General features: G+C 35.2%; 1 protein-coding gene across 1 annotated transcript in view; it reads right to left on the reverse strand.

Moving 5' to 3' along the window:
- The window catches only part of LOC140445544 (uncharacterized), a 299,013-nt gene that overhangs the window by 200,584 nt on the left and 81,021 nt on the right, over positions 1-17,408 (reverse strand). The window contains exon 2 of the mRNA XM_072537640.1: positions 2,439-2,590. Within this exon, the coding sequence (XP_072393741.1) occupies positions 2,439-2,590 (152 nt within the window). The remainder of the gene's footprint in view (positions 1-2,438; positions 2,591-17,408) is intronic.

The raw sequence follows: 17,408 nt of genomic DNA on the forward strand, positions 1-17,408 counted from the left end.
TGTATGCACTGAAAATGGGACGTATATTAATATTGGGTTTGTGAATTTTGGGTAGGCGATATATTCGAGGTGTTCTGGAAAACTTTTCGCGAGGAATTATAGATTGTTTTATGTCAAAAGGTTTTATTGATAATGGCGTTTGTTGTTTTCTCCAGATATGTTGTTAGATTATTAGCAATTGGTCTGTAGTCTGGAGTATTAATGCTATTTGAGAGTTTATTAATATAAGAGGATGTGAGGAAGTGTTTAGGATGACGGTGGCATTGCCTTTATCACCGTCGTACAGGTCACAAAATTGATTTTGAAAACTTTAGAACTATAGCCCCCATCCGCTTCTATAAACCAAGAATTATCCGAGAAGCCACAGAAATTTAAAAAAAAGCCCAAATTGTCTCAATAAAAAAGATGACGGCATACGGTTACGGTACGGATACGGTATATTCGGTTTTTTTATAACGTCTTACGAAGTTGTCCGACTCCCAAACGCCACTGTATTCTGTCTTGAGTTAGGTCTTCGTCCAGATTTCGAGCGCTAATCGCTTTCCTAACTCCCACTGGGGGTTGCCACATCATCGTTTTTTAGGCAATCTTTCGTCCCCCATTCGGCTCACATGCCCATACCATATGAGCTGTTTTCTCTCAATATCCTCAACTATAGTGCCCTCTATACCCATTTGTTGTTTTATCACTTCATTCCGTATTCTGTCGGCTCTCGATATTCTCATCGATCTTCTGATGGCATCCATTTCCGTGGCTTCGACCTTTTTCTTATATTTTTCGGTTATTCTCCATGTCTCAGCTCCATAAAGTAGGCTAGTTTTAACCATTGTCTCATAGATGTTCCATTTTCTTTTCTTTGATATTTCTTTACTCCATAGAACTCCGTTCAAACATGCTATAGCTCTTCGTGCTTGTACAATTCGATGTTCTATTTCTCCTTCGTCTTTTCCACTACGGTAGAAAATGACGCCCAGGTATTTATATTCGTTGCATGGATTTATTTTTTGATTGTCATCGATATCGAGTTGTTCTGCTTCAGCTCCAATTGAGAGGTATTTTGTCTTTTCTAAATTGATATTTAATCTCCATTTCTGGTATTCTTCAATTAGTTTTCTAAGCATGTATTCCATGTCATCTTTGTCATTTGAGATCACCACCTGATCATCTGCAAACTGTAAAGTATATATGTAATCATGATCGTTCAATTGTATACCCATTCCTTTGACTTTCCTTTTCCATTGTTTCAGAGCTGCAGAGATACAAATCTTAAATAGAGTCGGAGAGATACAACATCCTTGTCTGAGACCCTTAGTAACTGCAAATTTTTCAGCTAAGAGGTTTCCGAATTTCATTTGGGAGTTTGAACCATAATATAGATCTTTGAGAGCACTAACCAATGTTTGATGTATGTTTGATGTGCCCAGGACTTCCCATAGTTTATTTAGCGGGACTGTCTCATATGCCTTCTCAAGATCTACAAAAGTCATATGTAACTCTCTATTTGTCACAATTTTCTTTTCTATAATTTGTTTAAGACAGAAGATGTTATCTGTACATGAACGACCTGCTCTAAATCCTCCAGGGATGAGTTGGTGTCTTTTGAAACAAATCTGAATGGTATACATATGGTATACATAGTATCCAGTTTACGGTGGAGGTGGAACCCGATTAATCCCCACCATTTCTCGACGTTATCATAAAGAAAAACCAATCCCAACGTTTTCATCACTCTGTTTATCGATAAACCACCCATACTAAACCTTCACAAATTAATTCAGTCATTAATACTCTTCTGTCCAGATCATTACGCCTTTGCGATGATGCAAGTAGACCCGCTGAGCTCTCTAGTTTAAAACAAGCCCTCATCCAAAAGGGTTACCGCGAAAATCACATTAACAGGAGCATCCACAGACATCAATCTCCCACTCAATCTCAACCCAAAGAATTAGATCCTCATTATCCGAAAGCTTTTTTTCCTTACATCAAAGGTGTCACTGACAAAATCGACAAAATTCTTAAATCAAGAGGAATAAAGACAATATTTACCCCCCAACAAAAACTTTCTGAAAAAAGACTGCAACAGTAAGTGTATTTGGGCTATTAATAGTGAAAGGTAGGAATTTTTGTGTAGTACGTTTCTGATGATGAATCTGTCAAAAGATTCCCGAGCTGAGCGAATGGACTATAACAAATTTGATCACAATGGTTTTATAATTTTGAATGTTGTTAAATGTGACATTTTATTTTTTGGTAAACTATTGTTTTTAAGTTAGGTTTATGTAAGTATTCATTCTGATGAATATAAAACTATATTTGTTACTGAAAAAAACTAAGCTATTGGTATAAAATTTTGTAATTTCAACTTCCATATTATAGACCAAATTTGCCAATATCCCGACACTTAATCAATGGTTATCAAAAAAATTAAAAAAACTTACCCCAAAACAAAAAATATGCTCCCTAGTGTAAATAACAAAGCAAATTTTCTAGCTTTGAACACAAGTAGGGGAATATATATTGAGGACATCAAAAAACATAAACAACCAAGTGCAAGGCAGACTGCAAAGAAAACTATTCGTTGAAATCTACTCTAAAAAAGAAAGACACATATAAAATTGAATATATTACCAGTACCAGTCTGACTATAATTTGTTAACAAATTTAATTTTAAATTTTTTTAATTTTAATTTTAATTTGGTACTAGTAGTGCACTAAAATATGTCACTTATTTTTAATTTTTAAAACTTTCGCCATTATATACAACGAAACAACAAGAAATGACACTACTGACAACCCTTTCATATTATGCTCAAGAAGGGTAATTCCAATCAGTGTTGCCATAATTATACAAAAAATTTTCTTAGGAAAACTAAAAATTTATATTTTTAATTATATCACATTTTTATTCTTACCTACTAACAGAAAATTATTGCTTTGTTGCCAGGTGTTTGGGAAAGTATTTAGTATTTATTTACATATTTTGCTTTTTTTATTTGCAAATATTTTTTATTAGTGTATTATAATATACACTACAAAGTTAGAATTGCCATGCTAGTAGCCAACATCCGTAACAGATAGGCACCACAAGAAGAAGTATTATAATATGATATTGTTTAATTAAATATTTTAATTAAGTACTTATTATTAGATCGTTACATTATCTTCTTTTAAATTCTTATTTTCAAAGTGGCTAACACATATAGTCACATACAGTAGTAACACAGATAGTAGTTTACTTTTCAAAGAAATACGCTTTGAAAGTCAGAGTCAGAGGGTTTTGCCCATATCGAGAAAAAGTGCAGATCAAGACGAGACATCATAATGCGTACTTCTCCAGTTTAACGTGGAAGAATTCTTCCTTTGCCGATTTTCTACCCAACAATGAGTTTATAAGCTATTTTCTGCTTGCCAATCATCACCGTGGATAAGTGATTTCTTTGTACAGATAACATTTATGCGTAAATATTTTTTCTGTTTTATAATTATATATTCTATTATATCATTTATTATTCTAAATAAATAACCAGCTATTTCAATACGTCCTACTTAATCGTTTTGTTTAAACACCACGGTTAGGTTGAATTTGGTTAGGTTCGGTCAGTTTGGTTACGGTATAAACGTATAATACAAGTAGACTGAGCGCTGCAATACAGACTGTTCTCCCAGTACCACAGAGAAAACTGAAGTTTAGCAGTCCCTGCATCTCTTTCTAATAGGCCAGGTTTATCGACCACGTGAGCTAAATTACCTCTGGGAAGGTCAAGTGGTCGATAAACCCGGCCCATTAGAAAGAGATGCAGGGACTGCTTTGCGTCAACATTGTTTAAAAAAGAATAGTTGGCCAACGCAGTGTATAAATTTGTTTGATTCTAATTGAGACAGTCACTAGATGTCATCACTCTTTCTGTCTCAATAGATTTTATTATACGACTGTTTGTTTGATATACGTTATACTAGATGGTGCAATATGAAAATATTAAGGACTAATTGAACGTCCATTTTTGTTCCCCTGAATTAAATTAACCAGCCTTGCAATATTTCACTGACATAGTAGCAACAGGTTTAGTTGCAAATAAAAATGTTACAAAAAAGACCATGAATCACAATTATTCATTCAAAATAGAGTTATTACTATCAAGGAATTAGTATAGTAGTAGATATCCCCCCCCCCCTTCAAGCAGACCCAGACAGTCTGACTTGCTTGAAGGTTGGGAACAACAGACGATATATGAAGTATGATGTGTGTGCAAAACACGGCTAACTATTAGGTATTTTAGCATATGGTTAGAGCACACCTGTATGATTTAGTTAAAATAAGAAAACACACAAGGTATGAAGTATGACGAGAGTGCAAAAACACGGCTAACTATAGGTATTTTAGGATACGGTTAGAGAACACCTGTATGATTTAGCTAAAATAATAGAACAGACAAGGTATGAAATGTGATGGAGGTGTAAAACACCGCGAATTATTAGGTATTTTACCATATATGGTTAGAGGAGTATAGTTAAGCTAAATAATAGGATCGGTAAAACAGTTTATATACTTATCGACCAGTGTAAAAGTTATCTGCTAAAAACTAATATGTCTAAACTAAAATGTTATTAAAAAGTATTGGATTATAAAAAAGTCTCGGTATAAGTATTTAAAAATAGCAGATGAGTAAAAAGAGCAGTAACGCCAGTAACCCTTCCTTTGTTGGAATAGGTCGTATCTTAAGCCAAAATAAGAACATATGGTTGTATATCATGTTTCGTTCCTGCGAGATATGATGAAGTACAGTGAAGTAGATACAGTACAGTGAAGTAGATTATGAAAACAATTTGTTTAAGAGTATGTAATACGTAATACTATATTGAGCGCAGCAGAAACAAGATTTACAATATTTTAATATAGAAGGCCCTAGTTACACGTTCTTCACATATTTTCTATGAAATATATGTAAATATAGGCACTGATATATGCATGAACTATCAATATCCCCAGCAATGATTTGAGCCTATCGCTATTCTGAGTGTGGCGACTGTAAATTAAAATATTGTACTAAATATAAAAAACATAAAGCAGCCCCATCTAATAACAAAACATTACAGCATAGATCGAGTAAGGGTAGCATTATGTGATAATGGTTATTAACCCGAAGGAGGTGAAAACAGCAATAACTTAATATAACACCATGGTACTTAATATAATGATATATGTAGCGGAGAATTTGTTCATAAACAAACGGAAACATAAAACAAAATTAAAGCAGCAGAAAAAGGAGTTTATAAAAAAGAAGCTACTGAATAGAAACAGTAAACCACATTTTGGAATGTAGAGCTTAAAGCTGGAGACCATTTATGCGTGGGGAAAAAATACAACATCCTGATAATGCAGGTCACGATTCAAGGTAGACGCAGCAGTGACTGAAGACGAATGTCATGGTCTTAAAGACTGATTTGCTGCAATTCAGTTCCATACAAAAGCTTCAAAAGATAAGGATATCAATAATAATTGTAAACCTCCGTGGAGGAAAAGGTATGTGAAGAAGAAAATATGCGAAGAGCAGACCATACAAGATGGAAATAATAAATTTCGAAACGATTTTCCTACTGGAGAGATAGGAAGATGTAGACGAAACGATGTTCCTACTGGAGAGATAGGAAGATGTAGACTGAAAAGATCATGGAGGAATCAAGTGGGTGAGGCTATGGAAGCGGGAGCCTCAGATGGCAGATCAGAAAGGATAATGGAAAGAAGGAAGAATCGAGAAATATATATATATATATATATATATATATATATATATAACTGTTTTGGATGGGTTGGAGTCAATAAAATTTTATTGACTCCAACCCATCCAAAACAGTTATATATTTGTTCCAATCAAGTTACAAGTACTTCTTTTTTCTTATTCTTATATATATATATATATATATATATATATATATATATATATATATATATATATATATATATATATAGATCTAGCGGTTAATGTGGGCTCCGTGCTAAAACGGTGTTATACGAACTCTAGGAGAATATACACCGAGTATATTATTATCTAAGTAGCGCTTTATGTAGACTCCGACCAACGCATAGGATCAAGTAGGCTCCGTAATACGTTAAAACATTTTTGGGATCCGTATACACCTTGTCTGGTACAAAACTAAGCTCCTGCAATGTTGCCAATAATTTTATTAGTCGTAGATTTTGATATTTTACAGCAGGTATATTGTGGGACTTGAAATTTATATTAATATTCATCAATTTAGGCATCGAGGAATTTCATAGATACTTGGCTAACGTAGTTAAAATTTTTATAATATAAATTGTTAACCGACATATAAATTTTATATTACTTTTATGTTTAATAGGCAAGGTAGTAATTTATATTACTTGCTTTAATTATTTTTAAACTTAAGTAAGCGTCTATTATAAACTTGGAAAGTTTCCATTTTTATGCATTAGTATTTTCTTTTAATGCATCGGACTGAAACATTTATCATATAAATGTACGTATATCGAGTGGAGTTTTCGTGTAACAGTTTAAGAAAGTAGTAGTACTCTAATATTTGTTACCACATAAAATTATAGAAAACTCTGTACAGCAGGGAGATCTTAGTAACTTTCTGATTGCTACAGTTTATGACGTGCAATATTTGTTTCATAAATTAATAAAATTTAAATTACAATAATTTATAAATCACTTTTTAAATTGGTCACTTATGTTAATAAAGGTCATCGTGAGTGCAAAAAGTAACAACGAGTACGAAAGATATCAGGCATCAGGGGTGGTATTTGTAAATCTAAATTCCGCTTACGACACCTTAAATTAAAGGGAATTTCTCTAAAAACTATATGACACCCCCTTAGATAATAAACTCACTCATTTTAATATATTAACACTGCTGTATATAGAGATTCGCGGATAGCGGGTAGGAACTACTTTTTGGACAGTCCTATCAGGGAAAGTGAATCAATCCCTGCCTTCCGCAGATTCCAGGTGTTTCCTGGCCCGGGCAACTAGTACCTGTTAAGGGTCCCTTCTCCAAGGTTATGGATGAAGACCACAACGGCATCCAGGGCGGAGAAGAAGGTCTTTATAACGGTCTGGAGGGCGGAGGTAGCAGCCCAATGGTTTTAGGGTTTATATAAAATCAAACCTGGAAAGCGGTAGCTGGTCTTTCAGTATTTGTATTAAGCGGAAGTCATGTAGGCCAGAACGGTCAAAACATAACAGTACCCGGTGCGGTGGTAACCACTTAAACAGCATGTACACAGCGGTTTAGAAATCCAAGGGAATGACTACTACACTATTTTTCTCAGGTTTACCAATATAGCTGAGGAATTAAACGATGGCCCCGAGTACGGGCGCCTCTTAAATAAGGTAGGGGTGCGAAGAATGGGTCCGGCTTGGCCAAATTTGATATCGAAAAAAGATGTAGAATAGGCACATGGAATGTGCGGAGTTTATATGAACCCGGAAAAACACAGAATGCCATAAATGAGATGAGAAGACTGCAAATATCAATTCTGGGTATTAGTGAAATGCGATGGCCCCGATCTGGCCAATGCCATGTGGATGATCATGAAGTGTATTATGCAGGAGAAGACAGTAATTATCATCGTAATGGTGTAGGATTCATAGTCACAAAGGATGTTAGCAAATGTGACGGCGATATGCCAGGTATCTGAACGGGTCATAATGATTCAGTTGAACGCGAAACCCAGAAATATAAATTTAATACAAGTGTATGCATCGACAGCGGAAAGTGAACTGGAAGAACTTGAAAAGTTCTACGCCGATGTAAAGACCGTCACTGACCAACTCAAGACTAGAGATCTTACTATTCTGATGGGTGACCTTAATGCTAAGATAGGAAAAGGCAGACAAAGTAACATTATTGGATGTTATGGACTGGGCGATAGAAATGAAAGAGGAGATTATTTCTCAGATTTTGCAAAGAACATCATCATCATCATCAATCAGCCCTGAGTTGTCCATTGTTGAACATAGGCCTCCTCTAGACTTTTCCATCTGCTTCTGTTCTGCACCTCTGCTATCCAATTGGTCACGATTCTTTTGAGGTCGTCGGTCCATCGCGTTGGGGGTCTTCCTCGGCTTCGCCCCTCAGTCCGTGGTCTTCACTAAAGCAATTTTTTTGTCCATATGTCGTCTTTCATTCTTGCAACATGTCCTGCACATCTCCATTTTTGCCTTATGTTCGATAATGTCTTCCACTCCGGTTCGTCTACGAACTTCCTCGTTTCTTATTCTATTTCTTAAGCTTATTCCAAGCATTGATCTCTCCATGTTTCGTTGTGTCCTTCTCAATTTTTCGGCTGATATTTTTGTGAGAGTTAAGGTTTCTGCTCCGTATGTGAGGACTGGTAGAACGCACTGGTTAAAAGCTTTTCTTTTTAAATGGATCGGTATATTTGTTGTAAATACGTCTCTCATTTTTCCGAATGCCCCAATCCAGACTTATTCTTCTAAGTAGCTCGAATGTTTGGTTATCTCGCGTTAACCTTATTTCGTGACCCAAATACACATATTTTTCCACAAGTTCTATGGGCGACTTTTCGATTTCTATTAGCTCATTGGGGACGAGATTGGTCATCATTTTTGTTTTTCCATAGTTTATTTTTAAATCGACTTTCTGGGTTACTTGCTGTAGTTATTGTAGCATAACTCTGGCTTCTCCTAAGTTGTCTGTTATGAGAACAATATCATCGGCATATCTGAGATGATTGAATATCTTTCCATCGATGCTAATACCCTTTGATTCCCACTCTAGCCGTTTAAATGCGTACTCCACAACTGCTATAAATAGTTTTGGCGACAAGGTATCTCACTGCCGTACCCCTCTGCCAATTTTTATCTTCTCAGTTATGCAGTGGAGGTTAACGGTTGTTGTCGCATTTTCGTATATATTTCGAATAATATTTGCATACCTGTGATCTATTCTGCATTCTGATAGTGCTTTTAAGATAGCAACTGTTTCGACTGTGTCAAATCCTTTGTGGAAGTCGACAAAGATAAGAGCAAGGGGTCTGTTATATTCGATAGACTTTTTAACTAGAGTTTTAAGGCATTGCAAATGGTCGTTTGTTCCGTGTCCCGTTCGAAATCCTGCCTGTTCTTCTGATTGATAGAAATCGAGTTTTGCTTCTAATCTGTTTGTCAGGGTTCGAGTAAAGAGCTTGTATAGGTGGTTAAGCAAACTAATTGACCTATAGTTTTTGAGATCTGATTTATCCCCTTTTTTGTGGAGGAGGATTGTAACCAAATGCTTCCATGTACTTGGAATGTTTTCACTATGCAGACATAGATTAAAAAGTGTTTGGATTCGGGACATCAAAAGTGGACCTCCTAGTTTAATTGTCTCAATGACTACACCATCTTCCCCCGGAGATCTATTATTTTTCATATTTTTGAGGGCATGTTGAATTTCCTCTCGTGATATATCTGGTATATCCTCCGATCCTACATTATGTACCTTTTGTATTGGTTGTTCGATGAGCTCTGGAATAACTTGACTTTTATATAATGTTTCATAGAAACTTTCTACTATATGTAATATGCTTGGTCTATCTGAGATAATATTTCAATTTTTGTCTTTAAGTTGGAAGATTTCTTTTTTGCCATTTTCCATTTTTCTCCTCAATGCTTTCATGCTTTTGTTGTCTTCTATAGTTTTTATAATTTTCTTGTTGTTGTATTTTCTAATATTCCGTCTGATGACTTTAGAGATTTCTTTATTGATGCTGTTTATATCTTGTGAGTCAACATTTCCTTGACTTCTGAGCATTCTACGGTCTTCCATTTTTTGTTTCGTTTCTTTACTAATTTTCTGTTCTTTTCCATGTTTAGGGCCAGATTTTTCCTGAGCTTGTGTTAATGTATCTACTATTTCTTCGTTTAGGTTATTAACGTCTTCTCTTGTTGTATTGAGAAATCTCTAAATTGATTTAAGACTGTAACATCTTTGACTATATGTTTTTTGTCAGTGATGATGAAGTCGATCTCATTTTTTGTCTTACCATCGGGGCTCTTCCAAGTCCATCTTCTATGGATTTCCTTATAGAAGAAGCTATTCATTAAATATAGATTGTTTTCTAATAGGAAATTTAAGAGTATTTTGCCCCTTTCGTTTCTATCTGGTGTGCCAAAATTTCCGAGGGCATTTTCAGCCGGATCAGTGCTTATTCCTATTTTGGCATTAAAGTCGCCACATATTACCGTAAAATGTTCTTGGTCTTTTGAAACAGCTGTGTACAAGTCATCATAGAACTGTTCTATTTCTTCGTCAGCGTGACTCGATGTTGGTGCATAGACTTGAATGATCTTTATGGAGTAACGGGTGTTTAGTTGTAATTTTGCAAGTATAACTCTTGTGGAAACTGCTTTTACTGATATGAGTCCAATGCCTCCATTCCCATCGTTTTCTCCGACATGATAGAAAATGTGACCGGATTTTAAAGTGGTTAGGCTTTCTCCTTTCCTTCTGACCTCAGCGACTCCAACAATGTCCCAATTGATTTTATTAAGTTCAGATTCCATTTCTATGAATTTTTCTTCTGATAGCAGGGTTCTTGCATTGAAAGTTGCAATTTTTAGAAATATATATCTGTTAGATGGTTTTCTAAAATATGTCAGAATTTTGTCCCCCCCCAGAATCCGTGGGACTGACTGATAGTCTATCAGTGTGAGATTCTGAATTTTTCTTTCTACTCACCTGGGGTAAATCCGTTTTTGTATTTGTATCTGACATAATAAAGGGGTAATAGCAATTAAAACGTCACGCTTGCTTTGCGTGTTGACGAGTTCAGCCGCCCATTATGGGTACAGACGCTATTGACAACCGTCCAATATGGGTCAGACGCTATCGGTTTGATTTTATACCATCCCTAAAATCCAGGGATGCCACTTCCGCCATCCACGTCGCACCGAAGATCTTCTTCTCCGCCGTGCCTACCGTTGTGGTCTTCACCTGTATCCCTAGGTAGGGGTCAGTGTTATATCCCACAGAACTGGGTCCCGATCTGGACTTGGCCATGTATTCACTCCGGCCTACTGAAATGATAGATGCCAATCCCCGCGACATGGACGCGCCAGATTGGAGTTACCCACGTGAGCGACAGAGAAGGTGGCTCTGTGCTCCGCAAAGAACATAACCTATGTATAAAGAACACCTTTTTCAAACTACCTAAACGGAGATTATTTACATGGAAATCTCCAGCAAACACTCCCCGTAATATCGTCAGAAATCAAATTGACTACATAACTATCAGTGAGCGTTACAGAAATGCAGTAAAGTCTGTAAAAACTCTTCCTGGTGCCGATGTTCCATCTGATCATAATCTGTTGTTAGCAGAAATAAAATTAAAACTTAAACGGATAAAGCAACAACGATCCTATAACAAACTGTATATGGATTTTATTAGAAACAATAGCCAGATGATTGCAAACAATTTAGAGAGCAATTTTGATAATTATGAACAACAAGAATCCATCGAGGATCATTGGAACCAAATCAAAACGATTATAAGCAACTCAACTCCAAACTTAAAAGAGAGCTGTCAAAAAAAGCAACGGTGAATGAACGATGAGATTTTAAATTTGATCGAAAAAAGACGCAATTTTAAGAACCAAAACGTAGAAATGTATAAAGTAATTAATAAAGAGATAAGGACTAAAATAAAATCTGCAAAACAAACATACTTCGAAAACAAATGTTTAGAAATTGAAGAATTACAAGGAAAACATGATTAATTTAATATGTATAAAAAAATAAAACAACTGACAGGTCAGAACAAAAAACAGGCAAATAACAACGTTGATAGAGACGGAAAACTGACTATCACTAATTTGCATAAAATAGACAGATGGAAAGAATATATTGAGGACCTGTTTAGTGATGAAAGGCCTGAGCTTAAAATTAACGAAGTAGTTACAGGACCTGACATAACTATGGACGAAATTGAACAAGCAATACGATTAGCAAAGACCCGAAAAGCGACGGGACCAGATGAAATACCGAGTGAAATAATAAAGTGCTTCCAAAGTTCAGGTAAAATATCTCTCCTTCATCTGTTTAATAAAATTTATGAAACTGGCTATATACCAACGGATTGGCGGCTGTCGATTTTTGTGACGATACCTAAAAAAGCAAATGCAAAAAGATGTAGTGACTACCGAACCATCAGTTTGATGAGTCTCAAATCTCAAAAATCCCTCTTTTATACCACTTAAAAGAACATAGTGAAGAATGACGGTACGGTGATCTATATCAGGTGTTGAATCAATAATTAGAGAGTAAAATTTCGCTTTCTGTAATTTGTTCACTCTTATGAGTTGCAGATATTTCAATACAATAGAAATAAATTCATAACATATTGTAGGGATAAATAATTTATTATACCAATCTTGCAGTTAGATTGAACTCAATAAATATTCCAAAGCACCTATTTAATTACCATTATTTTCACACAAAATCATTTTTACCACGAAACGTTAAAGTGTAAGAAATAAATTTGATTGTCGCTACCATAGGTAAAAGTACTTCCCTTCAATATATTTTTTTCAAATATTATTTTTAAACACGTGCATAGTAAATAGGAATGGGAACAATATATCCTCCATACATTAAATATATCAATATCGCTCAACAGTATTAGTACAGCATATTGGCACGTATGTAATATGATCCAGAATATATTACATACTAAAAAATACTATGTCTAAGTAGCCATTGTCAAGATCAATAGCGCCGATATAGGTAGTTAAAATTTTGAACACTTATTTTAACTGTTTATTATCCATATAAACGACTTGTGACTGAAATTACAAACTTATTTACTCTGCATAAAGAGATTCTTTATTACCTACAGTTATTAGTACACAAATCTGATTCGAAATATCGCCGAATAGTAATAGTCTGTATATAAAAATTAAATTTTTCATAAAAAGTAAATGATAAGCCATTACTTAAGGGGTCAAAAGAAGGAGGCTTCACGAAGATTAAAGTACTAATGAGACCATTGCAATCGGACGTACCCTGGAGAATGATTAACTAATTAATTGGCTAATTATTCAATCACCCGTGCAATATGATTTTGTCAAATCGAACCTTTTAGGACAACCTATTCTAATTATGTTTATAAAAATTGAGGGCATATCTAGAGATAAAGAAACTTTACTTCACTAAAACTCATAGGTAAGACATGTGTCTAACACAAATGTGACGTATTTCTAGTGCAGATAAAACCATGTGATAAATAGAAAAGTGTTATCTTTGCCGGCAAAGAAGCAAAGAAAAACTCAAAGTGAGAGAGGAAAAAAACAGTCAGCTGAGAGAACTTTTCAACGATGTTGAGCTTGGATCCACCATCTACATCTCTCTCTCTCTCTCCAATAGCGCTACAGCCCAAATCGGGCCTTGGTCTCCTCCAAACTATGCCTCCAACCTTGTCGGTCTCGCGCCGATCTTCTCCAGGTTCTCACGTCTAGCAAATTTTGCTCGTCCACTGCCACTTCATCCTCCCATCTTCTCCGTGGCCTTCCTTTTGGTCTTGCGCCCTGCATTTTACTATCAAGGGCTCTTTTCGGCAATATTTCTGTCTCCATTCTTACTACATGACCAGCCCAGGGAAGTCTCTGAAGTTTAACGAATTCTGAGATCGGTGTCTCTTTGAACAGTTGGTAAAGTTCATGGTTATACCTGGATCTTCATATTCCATTTTCGTTAATAGGTCCAAATATCTTTCTTAGGACTTTTCTTTCGAAGACTTCCAGTTTTCTTTTTGTCTCTTCTGTCATCACCCATGTCTCGCATCCATAACATACTATTGGTCTGATAATAGTTTTGTAGACCCTGATTTTCGATCTCCAGTGTGTGTTGTTGGAGCGAAATACATAATCGAGTGAAAAATAAGCTTTGTTTCCCTTTACTATTCTTCTTTGGATTTTTGGCTCTTCTGTTTCATCCGTGTTTAATGTAACTCCTAAATATATGAAACTTTCTACCGTTTCAATATCGTCCTCTAATTCAACTGTGCGTCTGTTTCCCCTAGCTCTTGCCTGTGTTAACTTTTTTGTCTTTTGAATATTTATTTCTAGTCCGGTCTCTTTTGCCTTTCATTTTAATTGTGAATATATTTCTGCCGCCTCTTCTGTTCTGCAAGACATGATGCTGATATCATCGGCATAGGGCAATCTGTATTGATTTATTTGTTAGGAGATTACCTCTTCCAATAATCAGCTGTCTTATCACATATTCCAAGGTCAGGTTGAATAGTGTCGGTGCAAGCCCGTCTCCTTGCTTTAATCCTTGGGCTATCGTAAAATTTTCAGTGAGCTAATTTTGGACTCTGACAGTTGCTATTGGCGAATCCATTGTTGTTTTTACCAGTCGGATGTATTTTTGGGGGATATTAAAGCTCTGCAATATTTGATATAACTTGTTTCTATTAATTAAGTAGTAGGCTTGTTTGAAATCTATGAATATGTTGTGGACGTCAATGTCGTATTCCCACGATTTGTTTAAGATTTGTTTCAATGTGAATAGTTGGTCAGTTGTAGATCTTCCTTCTCAGAAACCGGTCATTTGTTTAGTATGTAAGTAAAAATTTTGTACGCCGTGCACAAGAGGGTTATGCCGCGATAATTTTCGCATTTTAGTTTATCCCCTTTTTTATAAATTGGGCATATAATCCCAATTTTCCAATCATTAGGGATCTTTTCATCATTCCAAATCTTGTTCATGAGCACATGCATTTGTCCTACTAGGTGATCGCCACCTAATTTATATAGCTCAGGTGGGACGTTGTCAATACCTGGAGCCTTATTGATCTTTCGTGCTCGTATTGCCTGTTTTACCTCTTCCATCGTTGGGGGTTCTATATTTTCGGTGTCTCCCTCATTGTGATGCATGTCAATATGATCTTCATTTTCTTGTGTCCCTAAAAGAGTTTGGAAATAGTTTTCCAGACTGATTTTATTTCTTTTGGACCACTGGTTATTTGCTTTTCTTGATTTCTGCATATATTTGTTCGGGGTTTATATCCTTCTCTTAAATTGCGTAGATATCTGTACGCCTGTCTTATATTGTTGCTCTGAACATTTTCTTCCATTTTCTGTATATTCAGTTTTCGTATTTTCTTTTTTTTGTTCGGCATATTTTATCTGCCCTCCGTCTTGAATCTTGGTAACTTGCCCTTCTTTCTCTGGTTCTTCTTTCCATATATTTCTTGTGTTCTTCATTTCTTTTCTGTATGGCCTTATTACACTAGTCATTGAACCATTCCCTTTTTTTATTTTTCTTATTCTTGCCTATGATTTTGCTTGCTGCGTCAATAACTTTTGTTTTGATTTTTTCCCAATGTTCTTCGGTACCTAGTGCTGTCAGTGTTTGTGTTATTTCTCTTTCATAGTTCTGTGTGACATCTTGTTGTTTAAATTTTTGTATATCTAGCTGTTCTGTTCTTTGTTCCTGTCTTTCTTTCCTGTTTCTCTGAATTCTGCATTTGTATTTTATCTGTACTAGGAGATGGTCAGATCCGCAGCATGCTCCTCTTCGGCTTTTCACATCTTGTATGCTTGTTGCGGCCCGTTTGTCTATCAAGACATGATCAATTTGGTTAGCGGTTGTTCCTCCAGGCATAATCCATGTCGCTATGTGTAAATAGGTGACGATAAAAGAAAAGCTTTCTATGATCAGTTAGGTGGTAGACTTAGAAATATTCCAACTAAGAAATGACTCATAATAGAAGGTAACTTCAACGCTAATATAGGCTAATTAGACAGAGAAAATGAACATATAGATGGAGGATACGGCATTGGAACTAGAAATAACGCAGCAGATAATATACTGGAATTAGCAGTAGCACTAGGTATGGCCACTGTTAGTAAATGCTTTTAGAAGAGAAAAAGCCAACTTACCAACCAATAGAAATATTAGAAAATCAGTTTAAATTCACGCAAGGCAAATCAACAACGGATGCAATTTTTATCATAAGGCAAGTAATGGAAAACTAATGTTAGAACAGGTGAGGGTAAAACTGATAAATTTCATTTAAGAATAGTATTGCATCAGGGGTCAGTGCTAACCCCTTATCTCTTCTAATTAGTGTTGGAAAAATTAACGAAAACATGTCAAGGAGATATTCTATGGTGCCTGATGTATGCTAACGATGTGGTGTTAGTAAGAGATAAGGAGAGAAAATTCAATTAATGATTGAGACAATGAAGATGGGCATTTGAGCAAAAAGGTACTAAGGAAGACAAAAACAGAGTATCTAAAGTGTGCATTTAAAAATTAACTTCAACTTCACTTTAAATCAGGTTGTAATGTTGACTGGTGAAATTATTGAAAAAAAAAATCGTTTTAGGTAGGAATCTAGATTTGATGTTACAAAGCAATGGGGAAATAGATGGAGATATAGTAGACTCAAATAAGGATAGAAAGGTTCTTTCGAAACTGAAAGGTAAATTCCATAAAACGGATATAAAACCGTAATTGGACAGTTAAAAAAATAAGAACAATGAATGCATTTGAACGAAATGACAATGCTTAGATGGATGGGTGGCTTAAAAAGAAAATATTAAATTAAAAATTAAAATATTAGCAGAAGTCTAGGCTCAGCACCTCATCTATGCAAAAATGAAGAAGCATAGGTTACGATAATTAGGGCATGTTGATCGTCGACACGAGAGTCATGCAATACATAGGATTCTGGTTTTCCAGGTCCCAGAAAGTAGTAGGAGAGAAAGACCGAAAAAGAGATGACGGGAAACGAATAGGAGAAATATGTGTATGAAAGAAATTCATCTTGATATGGCGAAAGATAGAAAGATATCTCTGTATATAAGGATAAGGCGTAAAGGGATAAAGGCAAAGAGAATGATGATGAAGAAAGTAGTAAATATGGTGGTACTTGCATATATACATAATTTTTCAAAATAAATGAATCGCTTATTTATATTAATTATTCGCTACTCGATTTATTCAAAATATTATATAACAAATTGTTCATATTTGTTAAATCAGTAATGTTAAAACTGTTTGAGAAACAGCTAGTTAAGAACCACCTTAAGTTAATGAAACCAATAATAAAAGAAAAGAGCTGATTCCAAACCGATAATTTTTATTCAGAGATAAAAAATATCCTATGATTAATTGAATATACAGAATTATCGATATAGGTAACTAAGTGAGAAACTTGTTGAGAAACACGTTTTAGAAAAAAAAAATGTGCTAGTCTTTTTTGTCATAGCTTAGGCCTTTGCTAAAGTATAGCATGGGAGTTTAACCTGCAAATAGTATACCTACATGGTCATAGTTGGAAATGACACTGTCATACTCACAGTATTTGACAACAGCAAAGTAGCAGCAAAAAAATTATAACAGTTATTAAATAA

The sequence above is a fragment of the Diabrotica undecimpunctata genome, chromosome 7 (assembly GCF_040954645.1).
Source record: "Diabrotica undecimpunctata isolate CICGRU chromosome 7, icDiaUnde3, whole genome shotgun sequence".
In the NCBI taxonomy this organism is placed as follows: Eukaryota; Metazoa; Arthropoda; class Insecta; order Coleoptera; family Chrysomelidae; genus Diabrotica; species Diabrotica undecimpunctata.